This window comes from Gobio gobio, assembly GCF_949357685.1.
Source record: "Gobio gobio genome assembly, chromosome: 14".
Classification (NCBI taxonomy): Eukaryota; Metazoa; Chordata; class Actinopteri; order Cypriniformes; family Gobionidae; genus Gobio; species Gobio gobio.
The window spans coordinates 37842702-37866637 of record NC_137107.1 but is presented as its reverse complement, the minus strand read 5'-3'; the positions used below and the strand labels follow the sequence as shown (position 1 = coordinate 37866637).

The 23936-nt window shown below is 36.6% G+C and overlaps 1 protein-coding gene across 1 annotated transcript; it reads left to right on the top strand.

Moving 5' to 3' along the window:
- Nucleotides 1-626: 626 nt before the first annotated feature.
- On the top strand, nucleotides 627-15299 carry oacyl (O-acyltransferase like; the record flags this gene model as incomplete). The annotated part of the gene is made up of 15 exons (XM_079834589.1): nucleotides 627-780; nucleotides 1956-2089; nucleotides 2202-2280; nucleotides 2471-2606; nucleotides 4053-4282; nucleotides 4439-4606; nucleotides 4720-4822; nucleotides 7284-7385; nucleotides 7479-7644; nucleotides 7765-7844; nucleotides 9026-9136; nucleotides 10416-10539; nucleotides 10637-10823; nucleotides 11195-11337; nucleotides 15201-15299. The coding sequence occupies 15 exons, from the start codon at nucleotides 627-629 to the stop codon at nucleotides 15297-15299; spliced, it is 2016 nt and encodes a 671-aa protein (XP_079690715.1).
- Between the last annotated feature and the right edge of the window lie 8637 nt (nucleotides 15300-23936).

Below are 23936 nucleotides of genomic sequence, written 5' to 3'. Positions count from 1 at the left end.
CAAATACTTATTTTCCACCATAATTTGCAAATCAATTCTTTAAAAATCAGACAATGTGATTTTCTGGATTTTTTTCTTTCTCATTCTGTCTCTCATAGTTGAAGTGTACCTATGATGAAAATTACAGGCTTCTCTCATCTTTTTAAGATGGAGAACTTGCACAATTGGTGGCTAAATACTTTTTTGCCCCGCTTTATCAGTGTTTCTCCTTAAATGAAACGATTGTTGACATTCAGTTAGAGTATAGCAATATAAAACCAATGTGGATTGCATAGCTCAGATGATCTGTCCTTGGGAGAATTTGATTAGAAATGTGTAATATTTTTTTTTTTTTTTTCATATTTTGGTCTTCAGAGCAGAGACCTAATCACGACCGCATTCACAAAACAAACATTTTGTTGTTGTCGAGTTGTTCATTGCATTGGCCTCCCGGTGGTAAAGGGCTGATTATGTTTGGTTTGGGTGTGATGACCAGACTAGCATCCGACCGTGGCGTTTTGATTTCCATGGTCATTTTGAACGGTGGGAGAGTATGACGGGTCACATGTGCACCTCTTCCCCCATCATGTGTCCTGATCTCACATTATTTAAACCAGTGAAACTGCCAAAATGAAACACTGTACAAGATGCTACGGTTAACATGGAGTGCTGTCACTCTGGTGTACCTGTTCGTTTGCCACGACGCATGTGCCTGGAACGTGTCGCTAAAATGCGTGGAGGACACAAAAATGTTCCTTATGGAATTACAGAAAGAAACTCCAAGCAAATACGCGGTGTTGAGTAAGTAATAATACCAGACTTTTACTGAAGCGTCATTTTTCTGGTTGAGTTTAGCTTTTTTTTTTTTTACTCCCAGACCGTAATTAATGACTGGCTTTGACACATTTTTGTGCTCATGCAACTCTGCTATCAGTCATTTCTATTTAACAATATCAATACAATTTGAAATATTGTTTAGAATATATTAGAGCTATTTATTTTTCTTATTATTTTTTTAAATATAATGTCATATAAAATGTATATTCTATTTGTATTCATTTTATTATTTTACCCAATATAGATTTATATTTGACACCATTTGAAATATCTTAGAGCTGTTAATATATGTATAGTTTATATATGTCTGTCTGTGTGTGTATGTGTGTGTATATATATATATATATATATATATATATATATATATATATATATATATATATATATATATAAATATATAGTATTTTTATTTATATTATTATATTTATTGTTAATAATGTTTTATCTTTATCAGTTATTTATTTTTGATTATTATTATTATTTTATCCATTATGTTCTATCACTATTGATTTATAATTATATTATATATTTTTTAATTACTATATTTATTTAAATTTTTTTCTCTTTATCAAACTTTTTTCTTTTATCCATGTTATGTGTTTTATTATATATTTTCTCTCTCTCTCTCTCTCTCTCTCTCTCTCTCTCTCTCTCTCTCTCTCTCTCTCTCTCTCTCTATATATATATATATATATATATATATATATATATAAATGTATATACAAAATATTTATATAAGATAAATTCTATCTATATATACAGTATATACATGCAAATATTTCTTAAAAATATACATGCATGCATATATATATCACATCCAAAATCCCAAAAAGTTTTAGTACGTGCATGTATATTTTTAAAAAAATATTTGCATGTATATACTGTATATATATATATAGAATTTATCTTATATAAATATTTTGTATACATTTTTTCTTAAATATATACATGCATGTGTGTGTATTTATGTGTGTATACACATAATAACTATACACAGTACACACACACACACACACACACATAAATTAAGTAAACACAAACTTTTATTTTGGATGCGATTAATCGATTGCACAACACTAATATATAGTGATGACATAGTGGTGTGATTGTTTTTGATTTCTTCTCTCCACTTGTTGTAGTGTATGATGCGTTTGGTAAGATTGGCAGTGATGTCGTGGGAGGGAATGTGAACAGACCCGGATCTCTGAGAGAGTGTCTGTCTGTGGAGGGCCCAGAGTTCAGGGGACAGTACTGCCAGGTGTTCCTCAAACAGGTACACTCTCACAAACCGTGCAAATGCACAATATGTACACCTCAAAACAATATTTTATAATACGGTCTGGAATGGAGAAAGTGATTGATGGTGATATTTTTCTGTGGTGCAGGACAGGGTGGAGTACTTTGTGGGTGTTTGTGTTCCAGACTCTTGTACAGAAACAGAAGTTCAGACACTAGTGGTTTATGGTGAGTCAAATCATTGTGTCTGATGTACACAAAAGGCCCACCAGTATTTGAACATCTATGCCACCCTTAAAATGTATTTGTCATTGCGTTAGACAAGTGATTGAACCTTGTATAATTTATTTGGTTCATCATTTTTGTGTGGGGTATACAGTATGTACACCTGTATACATTTGTGTGTTTGTTTCTGCAGAGGCATTTGAACAGAAACATATATCTTTGCTTCCTTCTGTGCCTTCAATCTTGATGTCGGATTCCACATTGGGCATATTCATGACTCAATGCCTCAGTGATTCCCCTCATGCTGACCTGTCTGCTATAGTCTGCCTGTGAGTAACACACACTCACTCACACACACTGTATGCTTTCAACCAAATGTGCAAGCCTAGAATGGGCTTGAACCCACACAATTAAACAGTTTTATTGAACAGACATACGATTATGGCTATAACTAGTTTGCTCCTTTTACATAGCTTTTTAAAATGTATTTATTTGTTTACATTTTTAGAAGTAGATTTTTTTTTCATTTGATTTATGGTACTTGCACATGTATGGAGCACTTAAAGGGACTTAAAACATAAAAAAAATAAAAACCTCTTGTAAAGTTTCTCGGGGGACTGCAAAACATTTGTGAGAGAATGCAAAAGCATTGACATACATTTTTTCCTCCCATCCTCACCATGTCCCTTGTACATGTGTCCCATATGCTATATAGTGTTGTGTATGTAGTTTCCAGGGCGTTGCTAAGCAGTTGCTAAGGTATTTTAAGAGTTTTTTTATACAATTGCTTGGGTGTTCTGGGTGGTTGATAGGGCATTGCTATGCAGATTCTAAGGTGTTCTGAGACCCTTGAAGCGGTGGTTAGGTTGTTCTGGGTGGTTGCTAGGGCATAGCTATGTGTTCTGGTGTGATTGCTAGGCCATTGCTTTGCAATTGCTGATTGACTTTATTCAGTTGATAGGTTGTTCTGTGTGGTTGATAGGGTGTTGCTTATTCAGTTGTTAAGGTGTCTTGAATGTTAGTGCAGTTGTTCTGGGTGTTTGCTAGAGTGTTGCTTGATAGGTATTCTGGGTGGTTGCTAGGGCATAGCTAGGTATATACTAGGTATTCTGGGTGATTGCTAGGCCATTGCTATGCAATTGCTAAGGTGTTTTTAGACTTTATACAGTCGATAGGTTGTTCTGTGTGGTGTTGCTATGCATTGGCTAAGGTGTTTTGAGAGTTCATGCCATTGGTTGTTCTGGGTGTTTGCTAGGGTGTTGCTTGATAGATGCTAGGTTGTTCTGGGTGGTTGCTAGGGCATTGCTATGCAGTAGTTAAGGTGTTTTGATAATATACGGTTACCAGGTTGTTCTCTGTAGTTGCAAGGGCAGTGCTAGGTAAATACTAGGTTGCAGTTAGTAAGGTGGTTTAGAGACTATACAGTTGCTACGTTGTTCTGGTGGTTGCTAGGGCGTTGTTAGGTAGATGATAGGGTGTTCTGGGTGGTTGATATGGCATTGCTATGCAGTTACTAAGGTGTTTTGAGACTTTTGATGCGGTTGTTAGGTTGTTCTGGGTGGTTGCTAGGGCATAGCTAGGTTGCTAGGGCATTGCTAAGTTGTTCTGGGTGGTTGCTAGGGCATAGCTAGGTTGCTACGGCATTGCTAAGTTGTTCTGGGTGGTTGCTAAGGTGTTCCTTGTGGATGCGATTGCAAATATAAGCATTTTTTTGGAGCCAAAACATCAAGAAGTGTGTAAGTAACGCATTAAAAGAGTATTTTTTTGTGTCTCAGGTTTGTGTGCTGTGCATTATTGGCACTTCCTCTCATAGCTTCCATCTATGTGGCGTTAATAAAAAGGAAGAGAATGAGAGAGGTGAGGCCAGCGGTGGGTTTTGCTCAAACCTCAAACACCAACCAATACGGCGCTGTCTTGACTAATGGCTCGGCCAATCAGAATAAAGAATGCAGTGCCCCTGATGCCAAACAAACGAGGAATCAAAATGCAGAAAATGGCCAGCAGGGCAAGTACACACACAGACTCTTCTTAGCATTTATAGCAACTGTGATTTGACCCAATTTGACCCATTTTAATGGATTCTTTTTGTCACGTTTCATGCCCTTTCCTCACATTATTTCCCCCTTATCCCCTCCTCTATCCTCATATTCTCTTTTCCCAGCCGTGTTATCATGCCTTCAGGCGCTTTCTGTGCAGAATAACAGTCAGGGTGTGCTCGCCACGGAAAGTTCTGGAAGCAGTTATTCCTCTCTGAATGGCATCCGCATCCTCAGTCTTCTCTGGATCATCTCAGGTCACACCGTGCAGCTCAGTGCCTGGAGTAACCTGGGTGAGAGGGAGGGGAGATTTCCGGATCCATGCACTTCGACTGAATTGAGAGAAAAGTGTTGTTGGTGTCTTTCACCTGATTTCATTAGTTTCACCTGATTTGTTTCCATGTAGATAATGTTAAGAGGTGGAAGGACATGGTAGAGAAGAACCCTCTGTATGTCTTGACCTTCAGTGGGCCAGTGTATCTAGCGGTTGACTCTTTTCTGCTGCTGGGGTAAGACCATCTTAGTCTTAGGTTAGACCAACAGCAATTTAATTCACAGAAATTCAATTTGGCCAACTAAAAAATGTAGAATGTAAAATGTTTTTTACAGTGTGTGAGCTACAAGGTTGTTAATGGATGGTATTTGATTCTGTTAAATCCGCCAACCTGCATATTTGATCTTATTTTTAAAATAATCATGTTAAACAGCAGAATTCATTGTGAAAAATTCACATTACCTATAATGTTGTAGAGAAAATTCCACCAATAAGAGAGTTGAAACAAGCAAATGTGCCAAAAGATCTCGTTAGCTCCGCCCACTCCCGGAGAGCACTGCGAATTATGTAATCTCTCTACGCTCTTAAAATAATTAAAAATGTCAATATTTATGCATATTTTGCAATAGATTGTTGTTCACAATACTTCACGGGATTGTAGTTCTTTCCCTCACTAAAGCTGTTAAAGGGATAGTTCACCCAAAAATGAAAATTCTGTCATCATTTACTCACCCTCAAGTTGTTCCAAACCTGCAGAGAAACAAAGCAAAAAGAGCAGCCATTGACTACCATAGTATTTTCCCCCCTACTATGGTAGTGAATGGTTGCTCTCTCTGCTTGGTTACAATCATTCTTCAAAATATCATCTTTTGTGTTCAGCAGAACAAAGAAACTCATACAGGTTTGGAACAACTTGAGGGTGAGTAAATGATGACAGAATTTTCATTTTTGGGTGAACTATCCCTTAAAGTACACAGTCTTGTACCTTTGTATTTTTGTCCGATTTTCGAATACTTTTTTGCTTCAAAACAAAGTTTGTAATGCTGTGATTCACCTCATAGTCATAGTTTGATTCTTGACTTAAAATGCTTTAACTAAGAGTTTTTTTAAATTCCTATGGGAGAAATTAATAGAAACAATATTTCCGGAACCAGTGCCCCTGAAAAAAGAGGAGGGCGCTGTTGAACGGGCACATATATTAGACAGAAATATGAAACATTGTCTCGTCCTAGCCAGGAGAGAAAAAGCGATCAGGATAAAAATAAATCTATGATCAAGTATTCTCCTTCGCCTGTTGAAAAAAAAAAAAATTGCTCTGTTGAAAATAAAGTTGCAGTCTTTAAAGACTGCAGTCTTTTAAGCCACATAACATTTAATATTCATTTATCAGCATGTTTGAAGTTTTTTTTTTTTTTTAAAGATTCATAAACTTTGTCTAATGTTTAAAGGGGCCGTTTACTCAACGCTATTTTCAACTAAAAACATAAAACTCTATGTTTTTTGCAGTTCATTTACACTACAATGGTGTTTTTGGGGCCTGAAAATGCAAACTTTTTTAAAAGATACCGTTGTCATCATGTAAACTACAAGAACACAAATTTGTAAAAACAGTGACGTCATGCGCATGCGTATTACGTGTTCGGTCTATAGGCACAAAGTGTTTCTTTATAAAGTGGCATCGCCAACTACTGGCCTGGCGGCAGAATACAGCGTTTTTAATTGTTTTCGTGGGTCCATATGAACAGGGGTCATTTTGACAACTGTGACGTCTGTACAAGAAAAAGCATAGGAAAAACATTTCTGTTTTTAGTACATCGTTGTCATGTAAACATACCCTAAAACAAGACGGCATCTTCTCTTAGTGCTTCTGTGCTAAATCAGTTTCATGCTCTTGGCAGCCAATAATCACATAAAACACATTGTGGCTAACACAAACTGTTTAAACCCATTTTTTTTATCTAATCTGAGTTGTATTTTCTTTTACTTTACTTAGATTTTGACTTTTTACGATTGCTAGGGTATTGCTATGCAGTTTCTAAGGGGTTTTCTGTTTTGAGACTTCATACAGTTGATAGGTTGTTCTGAGTGTTTGCTAGGTAAATGCTAGGGTGTTCTGAATGGTTGCTAAGGCATTGCTAAGTGTTCCCAGAATTGGGAAAAGTTGTTGTAATGTATTTTCTCATTGGAAATTATTATAAGTAATGACATCATTATTTATATATTTGGATTTCTTTTAAGTTATATATTTGTATTACAATATTCATAAAAATAGTTATGTTTCAATTGATTTCAAACAGATAGGATGAGTGGGGGATTTTTGTAAATTTCTCAATTATTTTTTACTAAATTATTCATAATTACAAGCAACTAACCCTGAACCAAAACTCTACAGAAAGTGAAAGTCATTATGCTACATGCAGTTACTAGCAATAAATAACTATAAATTATGCATAATTACATGCAACTAACCCAAAACCAAACCAAACCCTATTATATTTACAGTGTAACAAAGACACCCTAAAATAAAGTGTAACCCTCAATACTTATTTGTGTAATTAAACTTTAATGCCAGCTTAAAATAAAGTGTAACCAAAGTGTAACCAACTGTTTAACCATGTTGCATGATATAATCTCCAACCTATAAGAAGAACTGGTTTATTAATACAGACAGTGTCTTGTTTGTTTGGTTGTGTCAGTGGTCTTCTGAGTGCCAAATCCCTGCTGAACTCCATCCAGAGGTCGGATGACACACTCAGCTTCAGTCTGGTGGCTCATTTCCTCTTCAAGCGGTTCAAGCGGTTCGTTTTATCTTCATAGCATTCAGTCAAGATGTGTTAGTTCTTCACCAATTTTTTTCAGGGTTGATTAGCATGTCATCTAATTCTTTCCAGGATTCAACCTCTCCACCTCTTCATCGTGTGCCTAACCATTGGACTCTTCTCCGTGGTTCAGAGAGGGGCCTTCTGGTTCATAGCAGAGGATGAGGTCTTCAGCTGTAAGAAATACTGGTGGTCAAACCTGCTCCTCATCAACAACCTCTTCACCATCACAGACATTGTACGTCTACATTAATCTTTTGAATGATCTGATCACTTCACTGCACTTGTGTAATTGCAGCGTATGGTCAAAAGTACATGAAACTTTTAAAAATAAAAAATAACTTCTTTTTTTTTTAAGTGTGCACCCTGGACGTGGTATCTCTCCATTGACTTCCAGTTCTATGCAACAACACCTTTTCTGATATTCCTATACAGAATGTAAGTTCAGTCCTTTTGCCTGTATCAATAATACAGAATTTATTACCACACCACCTTTTTTTACATGTCATGTTAGACATGTGGGTGAATTTTATGAAAACACGTCCCATATTTAATCCTAAAATTAAAAGAAGGAATAAATAGAAAATGTACCCTTTTTAAATGTTTTTTTTTTGTGTGTCATTACTACAAAGCCCCTAAAGGGACATGGTGAAGAAAAAAATATGAGATGGGAGGAAAAAAATGCTTTTGCGTTCTTTTTTTGCGAGTGGGGGAGCAAAAGCCTTGACTTAGTATTTTTCCTCTCATCTCATATTTTTTTTTCACCACCATGTCCCCTTAGGGGCTCCGTACATTACAGTAATTTGCTAATTTATTTTTATAAAGACACCATAATAAAAATAATACATTATAAAGTAATATAATAAAAATAGCAGTATTAAATATTAAAAGCAGTACAACTAAATGTATTTACAAATTATTGTATTGTATTGTAAATAAACAAGAAAAATTCCACACACACTATATCATTCAAAGGGTTGGGGACAGTTTTATTTTTATGTTTCAAAAAGAAGTCTCTTATCCTCACAAGGCTGCATTTATTTTGTCAAAAATACAGTGCAAATAGTAATATTGTGAAATATTTACTATTACAAATAACTGTTTTCTATTTTAATACATTTTAAAATATAATGTGTTCCTGTGATGGTAAAGCTGAATTTTCTACATCATTACAGACTTCAGTGTAACATGATCCTCCAAAAATAATTGTAATATACTAATATTGGTACTCATGAAACATTTCTTATTATCAGTGTCAAAAGCAGTTGTGCTAATTAATATTTTTAGGAATCTTTAATGAACAATAAGAGCATTTATTTGAAGTAGAAATCTTTTGTAACATGCCTTTGCTGTCACTTTTGATCAATGTAATACATCCTTGCTGATTAAAAGTATTATTGATGAATAAGATTAAAAAATAATGAGAGTAATGAGAATGCAATGCAAAGCATCTTAATAGTTCAAAATGTTGGATTCATGTTCTTTAAACTAACCATGATTTCTCATTTCTTTCTTTGGGGTAAAATATGAAATGTTCTTGACAGCTTATGTGAGATACACCCATGTGAAGGTTACCAGTTGTTTCCAGGTCATAATCAACACCTCTTGCTTATTTCCAGGAACAAAAGTGTGCTTGTTGTTGTGTCGTCGGTTCTCCTAATGCTCTCGAGTGTAGCAGGAGCCCTGATCACCGGTTTCCTGCATCTCCCTGTGCACCAGCCCACCACACTGTAAGAGTACTTTTTTGAAAATTGCCTCAATGAGAAAACACTCACAAATGAGACGCAAGCAAGGCATTTCTAAAATACAACGATTATGGCCTATAGCAGCTGTCAATGCAATAAAGAGTCAGTGTTAATACCAAGAGTATGATTTTTATTCCCTTGAAGGGTTAGTTGACCCAAAAAATGTAAATATTGTCATAAATTACGCACCCTCACGTGGTTCCAAACCCAAAAGACTTTCGTTCATCTTGGAAACACAAATGCAGATATTTTAAATAAAATCTGAGAGATTTCTGTCCCTCCATTGACAGCCTTCCAACTACCACTTTGACGCTTCATGAAGTGATCGTAAAACTAATCCATATGAATCGAGCAGTTTAGTCAAAATTTTCTGAAGGGACTGAATCGATTTATGAACAGATAAATTTAGAGTTTTATTCACATAAAAACATTAATCAGTGAACATAAACAGAAGCTCAACCGTACTTGCTTGAGCCACAAGAACAAATAAGGTTGCTCAAATGTGCTGCTTAACACGAGAATGAACCTCATTGGTTCTTGCAGAATCTCAAACGTGCTGCGTAACACACAAGAATGAACCTCATTGGTTCTTGCAGAATCTCAAACGTGCTGCGTAACACACAAGAATGAACCTCATTGGTTCTTGCAGAAGCTCAAACATGCTGTGTAACGCACAAGTATGAACCTCATTGGTTCTTGCAGAAGCTCAAATGTGCAGCGTAACATGAGAATGAACCTCACTGGTTCTTGCGGAAGCTCAAATGTGCTGTGTAACACGAGAATGAACCTCATTGGTTCTTGTGGAAGCTCAAACCTGCTGCGTAACAGGATAATGAACCTCATTGGTTCTCGCATGACAAGCAAGCATGTTTGAGCTTCTGTTTATCATAACTGATGTGTGTGCGTTGATGAATGTTCATATGTGAATAAAAGCCTAAATAAAAACTGTTCATCAACATATAAAGCGATCGTGTCCCTTCAGAAAATTTGGACTTAACCGCTCAATTCATATGGATTATTTATACAATCTCTTTGTGAACTTTTTGAAGCATCAACGTGATAGTTGCATAGCTGTAAATGAAGGGACAGAAATCTCTCAGATTTCATTAAAATATCTTAATTTGTTGTCCAAGGATGAATGAAAGTCTTAGGGGTTTGGAACAATGTGATGGTGAGTAAAGGACAGAACCCTTTAAATGTTACCTAATTGTTTCAAAGAGCTTTTTAAATGTAATTCATTGATATTCTGTTGACCTGTTTTCAGGGACTACGAAAGCTATTTTCAGTATTACTACAACAAACCCTACACAAGATATGGACCGTATTTGCTGGGCATTCTTGCTGGAATATACATGACAACCAAGAAAGAGACACTTATAAAACAACAGGCAATGTCTTTAATACTTTTTATTCAGTCTCAGTATTCGTTTTTACATCAAAAATGAGTTTTTGCTCACATAACGTATAATCTTTTCTATGTGACAGTGGCAGGTAGTCATAGGTTGGCTCTGCTCCCTGTCAATCATGGCCCTGTTAGTGGGGTTGGCCTATGTGCTGAGAGACGTCCCGCCCTATCCGTCCCTCCCCCATGCTGTTTATCAGGGGATGCACCGCTCGCTTTGGGCCCTGGCTCTGGTCTGGATCATTCTGGCTTGTGAGGAAGGACATGGAGGTACAAGAAGAGCTTTGAAAACTCAAATTGTAGTAAAAAATTATAATTAAGGCATAACATACAGTCAGTTATTAATTATTGCAAAAAACAAACCCTAACAGGACGGGACTACCCTAAAGGGGTTTATTTCTGTGGTAGACAGTACATTATAGCCATTATTACATGGCTGCTATTAAGTTAATGAACATGAAAATTGTTTATCAAGTGAAAAGAAAGAGACTACATAGCGATACGAGGCATGAAACCAGCTGCATAATAATAACAAACCATTTTAATAAGCACCTTTCAACCATAATTGAATAACTGTCAGCCAAATAAAAATGCATGTGGTGTCTGTTAAACCATATCTTAATGTGTATCTCTCTGCACAGGGTTTGTGGATAAAATTCTGTCTTTAGGCCTGTGGGCTCCTCTGTCTAACATCAGCTTTGCCTGTTATCTGATCCACCCCATTATTATTATACTGTACAATGGCAAACAAGAGACAACCATGCACTACACAGACTATAACTTTGTAAGTATTCTCTTCAAATAAATGCAAATGAGAGCATGCAGGACAGTTACACTATTTAGTTAAGGTGTTTCACATCAAAATGCATGTGGATGTACCATAAATGATGTACATGTGGATGTATCATATAAGACCACTTTATATGTATATATTAACATTAAGATTTATCAATGCTGTAGAAGCATTGTTCATTGTTAGTTCTAATATTAACAAAGGAAACCTTATTGTAAAGTGTTACCATTTGTTAAAGGATTAGTTCACTTCAAAATGAACATTTCCTGATATTTTACTCACCCCCATCTCATCCAAAATGGTCATGTCTTTCTTTCTTCAGTCGAAAAAAAATTACGTTTTTTGAGGAAAACATTCCAGGATTTTTTAGACTTCAATTGCAACCAAAATGTTGAAGGTCCAAATCAATGCAGTTTCAAAGGGTTTCAGAGACTCCCAGACGAGGAATATGTTCTTATCTAGCAAAACCATCGGTCATTAAATAAAAAAAATGTATATACTTTTTAACCTAAATTGCTCATCTTGTGCTGCTCTCTGACGTGCCACGGATTGCGCAATCACATCGGAAAGGTCACGCTAGACGTAGGCGGAAGTACCGCCCCAGGCGAACGTGCGAGGACTAATACAAACGCCCTTTACCAAAAAACACTCCATCTTCAACTTCAAAATAGTCCGACATCATTTTTTTTTGCTAAAGGACGTTTGTATTAGTCTTTGCACGGGCGCTTTATAAACACAGGGCGGTGCTTCCGTATACATATCGATGGGTACTTCTGTCTACGGTGACCTTTCCGATGTGATTACGCAATCCTTGGCGCGTCGCAGAGCAGTGCAAAATTTAGGTTAAAAAGTATATTCATTTTACTTAGGTAAGACCCTATTCCTCGTCTGGGATCATGCAGAGCCTCTGAAGCCCTTCGAAGTCTATGATGTGGAGAAAAATCCTGGAATGTTTTCCTCCAAAAATGTAATTTCTTTTCGACTGAAGAAAGAAAGACATGAACATCTTGGATGAGACGGGGGTGAGTAAAATATCAGGACATTTTCATTTTGAAGTGAACTAATCCTTTAAAGGGGCTATATGTAGAATTCAGAAACCCTTGTTCTTAGTGACACTGGTGGCTGTTAAGTGAACTGCAGCATCAACTTGTTGCGCATGCTTGCACTCGTACACACACTCCATAGTGACAAGCCTCGGCTAAAACAGTGGCTGCTTCTGAAATCGCATACTTCCCCTTCTATATAGTAGGCGAAAATAGTATGTGACAAAAGAAGTATGTCCGAATTCACAGTACTCATAAAACAATAGACAAAAAGTACCCAGATGACCTAATACTTCCGGCGAGATTCTGAAGTGTGCATACGATGGACTTTCCTCCATCTTGTTAACTCAAATGTACACTCACCTAAAGGATTATTAGGAACACATGTTCAATTTCTCATTAATGCATTTATCTAATCAACCAATCACATGGCTGTTGCTTCAATGCATTTAGGGGTGTGGTCCTGGTCAAGACAATCTCCTGAACTCCAAACTGAATGTCAGAGTGGGAAAGAAAGGTGATTTAAGCAATTTTGAGCGTGGCATGGTTGTTGGTGCCAGACGGGCCGGTCTGAGTATTTCACAATCTGCTCAGTTACTGGGATTTTCACGCACAACCATTTCTAGGGTTTACAAAGAATGATGTGAAAAGGGAAAAACATCCAGTATGCGGCAGTCCTGTGGGCGAAAATGCCTTGTTGATGCTAGAGGTCAGAGGAGAATGGGCCGACTGATTCAAGCTGATAGAAGAGCAACTTTGACTGAAATAACCACTCGTTACAACCGAGGTATGCAGCAAAGCATTTTTGAAGCCACAACATGCACAACCTTGAGGCGGATGGGCTACAGCAGCAGAAGACCCCACCGGGTACCACTCATATCCACTACAAATAGGAAAAAGAGGCTACAATTTGCTCGAGCTCCCCAAAATTGGACAGTTGAAGACTGGAAAAATGTTGCCTGGTCTGATGAGTCTCGATTTCTGTTGAGACATTCAGATAGTAGAGTCAGAATTTGGTGTAAACAGAATGAGAACATGGATCCATCATGCCTTGTTACCACTGTGCAGGCTGGTGGTGGTGGTGTAATGGTGTGGGGGATGTTTTCTTTGCACACTTTAGGCCCCTTAGATGCCCCATTGGGCATCGTTTAAATGCCACGGCCTACCTGAGCATTGTTTCTGACCATGTCCATCCCTTTATGACCACCATGTACCCATTCTCTGATGGCTACTTCCAGCAGGATAATGCACCATGTCACAAAGCTCGAATCATTTAACATGTTAAGGTTTCTTGAACATGACAATGAGTTCACTGAACTAAAATGGCCCCCACAGTCACCAGATCTCAACCCAATAGAGCATCTTTGGGATGTGGTGGAACGGGAGCTTCGTGCCCTGGATGTGCATCCCACAAATCTCCATCAACTGCAAGATGCTATCCTATCAATATGGGCCAACATTTCTAAAGAATGCTTTCAGCACCTTGTTGAATCAATGCCACGTAGAATTAAGGCAGTTCTGAAGGCGAAAGGGGGTCAAACACAGTATTAGTATGGTGTTCCTAATAATCCTTTAGGTGAGTGTATGTCAATGCTTATATTGCACGAGTGCCTACTACTGGCAGAACTCTTGCAATGGGTTTAAATGGAACGCCCTAATCACTTGAAATCCGCAATGGAGCGGACACAATGGAGTATGCGATTTCGGACGCAGCCAGTGACTGAACGTGATTCTCCAACCTCATTTTGACAGATGAGCTTAATTCACCCTTCGCCGCAAGTTTGATTGACAGGCGATCTGACCAATCACATCGCCAAATCTGCCGTTTTGTCTGACAAAGCAGTCAGGAGAGTTAGGAGATGGACTTAAACATGAATGAACACTAAAAGAAATGTTGTTTCAACCACGGAAAGACGTCAGTAAACACCATTTTTCAAGTTAATTTCATGCTTATCAATGAACTAGAAGGAAGAGATAATCGGTTCACGAGCAGCTTTAACTGAGGTGCTTCAGTGATCACGACACATTAAAGAGCCACAAAACGCTATTGGTGGTTTACATTTTCTTAAAAAAAGACAACATTTTAAAGTTGAGACTTTGTTTCATATCAAAAGTGACTTGCTCTCTCCTGTCTGTCGGTGTGTTGTCAGTGTCCTCTTTGCTCTGCGATGTATTTTCTCTACGTGAGAACGTGTGTGTGGCGTGAGAGTGCCATGGCTTTGCGGACATAGCAACAGTAACTAAAGGGGGCGGTTCTTTGCGAACGGTCAATTAAAATTGCCCTGTTATGATTGTTTCCTTTGATTTTCCCCTGCAAACCGCTCTGAGTCCTTCGCATAAAAATCAGTCTACAGGCTTTCTTTGACAACCTAGGAAGTCAGGGAAGGTCTTGTGTTTTAAGTTTCGTTACAAGCTGCTGTTCACACATTAGCAACATAAATGCGATTAATACATGAACATTCCTACATATAGCCCCTTTAATGTTTTTGAAAGATGTCTCTTATGCTCACCAAGGCTGCATTTGATCATAAATACAGTAAAAGCTGTAATATTGTGAAATAACATTACAATTTAAAATATTAAATATTACATTTTAATGGCAAAGCTGAATTTTCAGCATTTTTGTCAATGTTGTTCTGCCTAATTTTGGATGAATAGAAAGTTCAAAAGAACTGTAACACTGTTGCAACACTGTAAATGTCTTTGCTGTCACTTTAGATCAAGTCAAGTCATGCACAACAGTTCATTCTCTTTCTCTGTGCCATTTTTAATTAGCATTTTGTCTTCTTTTCTCTCGTTTTCTGTCCTCAGTTCTACCTGTTTCTGGGTCACCTGCTGTTAACAATCCCTATAGGTTACGCGTTAACTGTGCTAATTGAAAAGCCGTATCTCTTCCTGTCGAAACGATAAGTCCTGCTTCATTCCCTCAAAACTGGAAGGTGAAGAGAAGATTTACATATATGTATTTAAGAAAAAAGTTATCTAATTACAGTATATTTATTCATTTATTCCTATTGCATTTCATCCTGTGAAAGTTGTAGATTACTGTTTATGACCAGTGTTAGAGATCTTTGGTGGTGTTATTTGAATGCATAAAATAAATGATTGCTTATATTGATGTACAGAATTATTAGATGAATTGCAAAGTTCAATATTAGTGTGTTGTCACATGACACTGCTTGTTTTTGGTTGTTTTTTTAGTAATGTAAGAGTCATAAAGTAAAAACTATGTACTGTGACGGTATAATGATGCCATCGGAAGGTAACAGCACTTGATGTTATAACAGCCTGTTTTTTGAGGTACTTTGGGTAGCAGGGAAGTATGCATATTATGCAGGAAATGGAATAATGTCATGCATGACAAACACGACCTCAAGTGTGAGCAGCTCAAGACAATAAAACATTGACCAGACGTCAGAATCTGAAGTGTAGTTGAGGCGAGCACAACTTAATAGCATTTAACAATCCATCATTGAAATAAAATAATTAAAAATAATCACCCCATTAGTCACTTCAGAAAAGAAGGCATGCAAGAAAAATACTGCCTGCTGTAATCAGGTAAACCACAACATCTGAATCAAATGACGACAATCAATATCAAGTGGTCAATCCACTTCTTCAATCCACTCTTCAAGAGGCTATTTGACAACTTAGAAATTTCAGACCTGCCTACTTTAAAACTTAATGATACTCGTTTTCAAGTTTAAGCTCAAATTAACATATTGCAATAACTTAACACCAGCTAATTACTGCATAGTGCAATTTAAAAAATAGCAAGTGAAGCTATAAACCTCTGAAAATTATGTGTTAAAACGTTTAAAAAGGGTGCAGGTCTGATAAAGCAGTCTAATGCATTGCATTGTGGGATACAGTATTCCATTTCCATTATCGTAGTTCTAATAGGGGATTGCAGTGTTACAACATGAACCACCTGCACGACTGGGATTTAAACCCGGCTCTTGTCTTCTGCTGGTTAGATCAGCATTAAAGTACATTCTCAACTGTTTAATACGATTAAAATCATATCAGATTTGTCTTATTTTAAATAAACACAAACAACAGAGATTTACTTAAAGGAGTAGTTCATTTTTAAATAAACTTTTGCTGATCATTTACTCACCCCCATCTCATCCAAGATGTCCATGTCTTTCTTTCTTCCGTTGAAAAGAAATTAAAGTTTTTGATGAAAACATTCCAGGATTTTTCTCCATATAATGGACTTCAATGGTAACCAAACGGTTCAAGGTCCAAATGACAGTTTCAGTGCAGCTTCAAAGGTCTTTAAACGATACCAGACAATGAATATGGGTTTTATCTAGCAAAACGATCGGTCATTTAAAAAAATTTAAAACAAGTTTACGTTTCATAAGCACAAATGCTCGCCTTGCTCTGTTCTGTGATGCGCGTTCGTGACGTCACGTAATACGCAATTACGTTGAAAAGGTCACGCTTGACGTAGGCGGAAGTAGAGAGTCAGTGTTTACAAATGTGCGGAAGGAGGAAAAATGCCATTTTCGTGTGTATCTTGGGTGTTTTAATATTTGAAAGCCTAAAAGAACATTTCCGTCAGGACAGAAATTTGTGACTTTTCATAGATTTCCTATCCTCCTGGGACCCAGATTTTTTTGTTGTTGTGAATTTATTATTTTTTCATGTCATTACATTGTTTAGAGCAGGGGTGTCCAACCCTGCTCCTGGAGAGCTACCGTCCTGCAGATTTCAGTTCCAACCCTGCTCCAACACACCTGTCTGTAATTATCTATCACCCTGAACACCATGATTAGCTGGTTCAGGTGCGTTTGATTGAGGTTAGAGCTAAAATCTGCGGGGTGGTAGCTCTCCAGAACCAGGGTTGGACACCCCTAGAGCATAAGAAACAAATGGGGGGAAAAAAAACATTATTATATTAAAATTATATTTTATTCATATATTATTATATGTCCTCTGTAGTTGACACCAGGACTCAGTTGTTTAAAAAATAACATGACATGAAATTGCATGTATAGGCAAAAACAATGGGATTTATTTTTAATTCACCAATCAATTTTTAGGTTTCAGGATTTTTTTAAAACAAACTTTGTTTAAAGATGATTCTGAACTGTTATGAAAGATATAACGAAATGCATTGATATACCATTTTACTTTATGATATATGTGGGTAAAATGGCCATACTTGTATTTTCCCATTCAATACAATGTATCTATACACTGCATCTAATTTGCATATTACTGTGTTCTTGGTGAAACATGTAATTAAAAAATAATTGTAATAATGGGAGTAATAATTGGCAACATTTTCATAATAATATCTAATATTTCATATGAATATTTATATGTAATTTCTTTCCCTATTCACTTATGTCTCCAAAATGCCTGATAAACATGATTTAAATCCTGGCATCCACTACAGTGAACATTTATGAAATCAATGCCCTGTTTTGATTAGAAAACCCCTTAATATTTTCCTTGTTGATTTATAACAAACAATTTGAAAATTAATCAGATTTAAATTATAATTAAAAAATATTATCATATTTCCATAAAAGATCTAAACATTAATGTCAGCCGTTTTTAAAAGACCAAGAAGTTGTTGTTGTCCTGGTGAAACCTCCAAACATTTGGTATCACTGCAAAGCCCCGAATGTGCTCTTTACAGGACATCCAGACTGTGACATGTATGATGTCAGAGAAATTCCCTAAAATATAATGTCCACTACAGTGGACAAAAGTCTATTCGTGGGTCCCAGGAGGCTATACACAATCCTGAGCGATTGAAACCGTGGTTGCTCGCGCTGCACTTGGATGACGTCACGAACGCGCATCACAGAACAGAGCAAGGTGAGCATTTTGTGCGTATACAACTTAAAAAAAAAATTTGTTTTAATTGATCGATCGTTTCTCTATATAAGACCCTTATTCATCGTCTGGTATCGTTTAAAGCCCTTTGAAGCTGCACTGAAACTGTCATTTGAACCTGAACCGTTTCGACGGGAGAAAGATAGACATGAACATCTTGGATGACAGGGGTGAGTAAATTATCAGCAAAAGTTTGTTTAAAAGTGAACTAATTCTTTAAGTAAGACATTTACTTTTGCTGGTTAAATAAATGTTCAGTGATATCTTCCAAATATATTTTTTTAATTTTTATGCAATTTTCTCTCTAAATAATGTTGATATGGGAACTAGTAAAATACACAAAGTTTCGTCATCCTGGCATGTGTGGAAAGTGTTAAACCATGTGTGTTACAACTAACCCTGTGTCCCCTAGCCTACTACACACGGTAGGAGCCTGGTCCATAATCATGCTTGCATTGTGGGAAAACATATTTAGGTTGACATGTTAAAACATCAGGTTTCTATGTTCTACGGGTAGGCCTACTTTCCATAGACAATGCATTTAATACTGTACAAATTGTTTATTCTATCCCTTAAACCTATCCCTGAACACAACACCAATGGGGAAAATGGTATTTAGTATGATTTATTAAGCTAATTTCCTCATGATTACCTAAAAAAATGTCCCCACAAGATATTTAAAAAAAAATTCTGGCAGGATATGTCCCCTCCAGATATTAAACATCATCAGTGAATCAAACAAAGCACTGAATCATTTTCTTCCAATCCATTTAATGTGCCTGAGCCCTAAAGCCTGACCGTCTTTGAAAGAGTAGCCTATAACCTTTTTAGAACACCACTTTACATTTAATATGTGTTGGTCTTTTCAAGAAAGAAAGAAAGGTTATAATGTTAAAGCATACATGATATTAAACAGGTCTATAGCGCAACCTTGTGGATAAAATGAGAAAAAAATGAATATGATTAAGAAACATCATCAGGATCGCTTACCCCTTTTGGTCATCATGGTCATATCATGACTCCTACACTAAGGTATGCTTTACTGGCACTGTACTTATGACGTTAGTCTTACGTAATCATTAGCTATTTGAGAGCTGTGAAACTGTTTTAGCAGGTGCTCTGTCCACGGAAAGTTATAACTGCATGGTGACTTTATTTGTCTGAATGTCTTCTTAGATCAGCCTTTCTATTCGGTTTTGTTGATGAACTCACATATGACAAATTCAAATCAAATCACTTTGTCCTGACATTTTTAACATTAAAGAGTGCATTTTTTGGGGGCAAGCTGGGGCGTAGTCCTGAGAATGAAGTCAAAGGCTGCCCCACTTTCAGCTTTCTGCCCCTCTCGCCCTGCTTTGACCCCCTACTGTGCATATATATCATGTATACAGTGATTCATAGGGTGTAGCAAGAAGATGCCCTGTGCAACAACACATACTAGTGAAGTTATATTTAACTGACTTTAGAAAGCTGACACTCTGGACGTTTTCCATATCTCCACTCAAGAATGCTTCAGGTTCTGTGCCAGAACAGGACTAGATCTGTAAGCATGTGTCTAGATTGGGAATAACAACGCAATTAAACACTTAACAAGCTTATTTTCATGACTGATGGACTGATTGCATATTATAGCCTATACTTGGGTCATTCATTTCCCCTATAGCCTACATAGGCTTTGTAAACGCACCAGCATTATGTGTTGTTATTCTTTGTGAACACTTCTAAAGCCCTAAATCACAAATCTCTGAGCAATCAGTCATGAAAATTAGCGTATTTAAGTGTTTAATTGTGTTGTTATTCCCATTTTTCCCCCAACTGGGCTCAATCTCAGACACACACACACACACACACACACACACACACACACACACACACACACACACACACACACACACACACACACACACACACACTCCTAAACCTATCCATCACAGGAAACATTGTGCATTTTTAATAAAACATTGTTTAGTGTTTTTAAAGCTATTTTAAATATGAGGACATTTCATGTTTTCATCATAATACCAGTGTAATAACTGTCATTATACAAATTTGTGTCCTCATAAATCACAAAAACAAACACACACACAACACACGTTTGTTTTTGAAAGAAGTCTCTTATGTTCACCAAGGCTGCATTTATTTTTTCAAAAATACAGTAAAAAAAAAAAACATGGCAAAGCTGAATTTTCAGCATCATTACTCCAGTCTTCAGTCACATGATCCTTCAGAAATCATTCTAATATGTTGATTTCCTGCTCAAGAAACATTTTCATATTATTATGAATTTTGAAAACAATTGTGCTGCTTAATGTTTATTTGTGAAAACCATGATACATTTTCTTTGATGAACAGAATGTTCGAATGAACAGCATTTTTTGTAACAACATAAAAGTCTTTACTCACTTTTGATTAATGAAAAGTATTAATAATACAAAAACTGTAAATATGAAACACCCTCTAATGAAATGAATTAAGAGATTAATAAATTATATTTCTTCTCTTCTTATATACTTTTATCAATACTTTGTATTAACTAGTGTGAATGATTTGTGAAAAAACAAGCAAAAACAATTTAATTTATTTGATAATTGTAAGTTGTTTACTAATATTAATTCTCTGTGATCCAGGATTTAGTTCTGCAACCTCCCAAAAAAATATGGTTATTATCGAATGGATGCCTGAAATATCAGCTACTAAAGCTGTGCACTGTAAAAAGTGATCTTAATAAAATATAACCCGTTGCCTTAAAATTATTAAGTGAATAAACTTAATTGGTAATTGAAAAAATTAAGTTATATGGAATTGTAAAGTTCACATAACTTAATTTTCAATTACACATGAAGTTTATTTACTTAATAATTTTAAGGCAATGGGTCTCCTCGATTTTATTAAGTTGTCAGCTGATCACTTTTTTCAGTGTATTGCATTTTTTTATCGTTCTAAAACTGATGATGTGAGATTAACCTTCATTTAATACAAATTTGATGGCTATTCACTTACTGTAATAATACATCAACACTCAAGCCCTGCGAAGTCTGTTCTTAACATTGTTTAACACACGTGTGTCTGAAGTACTTTGAGTGTGTAGTGATACTCTGTTCTTTGATAAGAATAAAAGAGCCTGACATCAGTTCTACATGGTGGTAATTACAATATATATATATATATGATAATGTCTCAGAACCCATAGTAAGTGTCAAAGTATTTCCATCTATATTATCAGTACACCATGCTGCCGTCAGAAAACAGTTTTCCAAAACTGTACTTAACATATGACCTATAACATTCTATTTTGAAGTGACTGCGAAGACATTGCGGCCTCTAAGAAAACAAATTAAAGATGTCCAAGTCCTCATATCAGTGTTTAAGAGTGTGTGTGTGTGTGTGTGTGTGTGTGTGTGTGTGTGTGTGTGTGTGTGTGTTTGGCATCAAAGCAACACATGGTATTTTATTAGTGTAAAACAAATGGTTGGGTCTTCACCTCAAGACAAGATGTGTGTGTGTTTGTTAGTCTGTTTGGCCCGTATCTGCGCAGCAACTGTTCAGACACATACTAACACACACTCAAAACATCAACATGGCTTGTTAAACACACAGGAATGGTCATGCTGACTTTAACACCCACAGCTTGTCCACACCTGTTTCTGTATCAACACAATGCTGTCAATGACCCACATAAATTTATCAGAAAATAATACACCACACTTGATGAAACATGAATGATGTAACTGTCTGTTTTGTGTTTTATTACAGTGTCAAAACCTCAGAATGTATGGCGTCAACCTCCCTAGATGAGCTATGAGATGTTTCACTGAAGGTGAGCACTAATGTCTCTTTCGGTGAAAAAAAATGTTACCGTGCCAGTAATCATAATGATAGCAATGTGAAAGAAATATTTGTGAATCTCTTTTTTAGTTTAGAAATCAATAAATATATTAAATGCTTAACCCATTTTTGAACCTCTTTGCACAACATCACATATCTATTTCTACAGAAAGATATGTTGTGATGTTTTATGTAATGTGATCTGCTTGACTGTTTATGAGGAGTCTGCATTTATAGACGTGTGTGTGTGTGTGTGTGTGTGTGTGTGTGTGTGTGTGTGTGTGTGTGTGTGTGTGTGTGTGTGTGTGTGTGTGTGTGTGTGTGTGTGTGTGTGTGTGTGTGTGTGTGTGTGTGTGTGTGTGTGTGTGTGTGTGTGTGTTTAAGAGGTGTTCAATGGAATCTGATGAGTGAGGCTCAATGGGGAACTAAGGTCACACCACTTGACCTGAAGTGTGTGTGTGTATATATGTGTGTGTGGTTCAGGTATTCCCTACATTGTGGGGACAAAATGTCTTCACAAGGATAGTAATACCAGACATTTTTTATCTTGTGGGGACACTTTTTGGACCCCACGAGGAAACCTGCTTATGAATCATACTAATTTATGTTTTTTGAAAATGTATAAACATGCAGAACGTTTTCTGTGATGGGTAGGTTTATGGGATGTTATATAAAGTTTGTACTGTATAAAAATGATTATGTCTACGGAAAATCCCCATAAAACATGAAAACGTGTGTGTGGGGGTGGGGCTGGTAAACCCTATATTATGGGACAAAATGTCCCCACAAAGATGGCAATATCCAAAATTCTTGTCCTTGAAGGGACATTTTGGTCCCCACAAGAAAAACAGCTTATAAATCATACTAAGTGATGCTTTTTGAAAATGTAAAAATGCTGAAAGTTTTCTGTAATGGGTACACTCTAAGAAATGCTGGGTTAATAATAACCCAAGTTGGGTTGAAAATGGACTAACCCAGCAATTAGGTTGTTTTAACCCAGCGGTTGGGTTAAATGTTTGCTTAAAACAACCCAATTGCTGGGTTAGTCCATTTTCAACCCAATTTTGGTTATTTTTAATCCAGCATTTTTTAGAGTGTATGTTTAGGGGTAGGGTTAGTGTGAGGGGATAGAACATACAGTTTGTACAGTAGAAAAATCATTATGTCTATGAAAAATCCCCATAAAACATGAAAACGCTGTGTGTGTGTGTGTGTGTGTGTGTGTGTGTGTGTGTGTGTGTGTGTGTGTGTTTGCATGCATGTGCGTAAAAGCTTATGTTCGAGTGTGTGCATTGTTCATGACCCGATCTCAGGACACAGACCTGTGAGTCAAGGGTTTACGCCCAGTGAGGTTTGCAGTAGGACAGTAGGATTGAAGACAGTATGTTCCCACAGGGATCAATCACAAGGCAACACATTCTAAAGACTGAAACCTCAGCGTGATTTTAAAAGCCTGTAAAGCTTAAAGGTTTCTCAACCTGTGCCAACCCTAAGCTGGAGTATGTGGGATAAATTTGTTGCATCCAGAGACACACTTGTAAATTAAGGGAGATAGTAAACATGACAATGCAACCTTTAATGAACTCGATGACTTTGGATGCATAGGAATTGCCATTGATAGGAACTGCCTCACATTTTTTGCAGGACAATTTGCATGCAAATTTTGTCAGTTTATAACCCATCCACCACAACATTATATGAATAGCTCACCTAACAGTGTTTCTCATAAAAAGTATGACTGATAGTTGTATGGATTACATTTATTGGTGCTTTTGCATCAAACCTCTATTTATATAGCGCTTTACACAATAAGGATGGTTTCAAAGCAGCTTTACAGTGAACAGAATTCATTTCAGTTTTACCTAT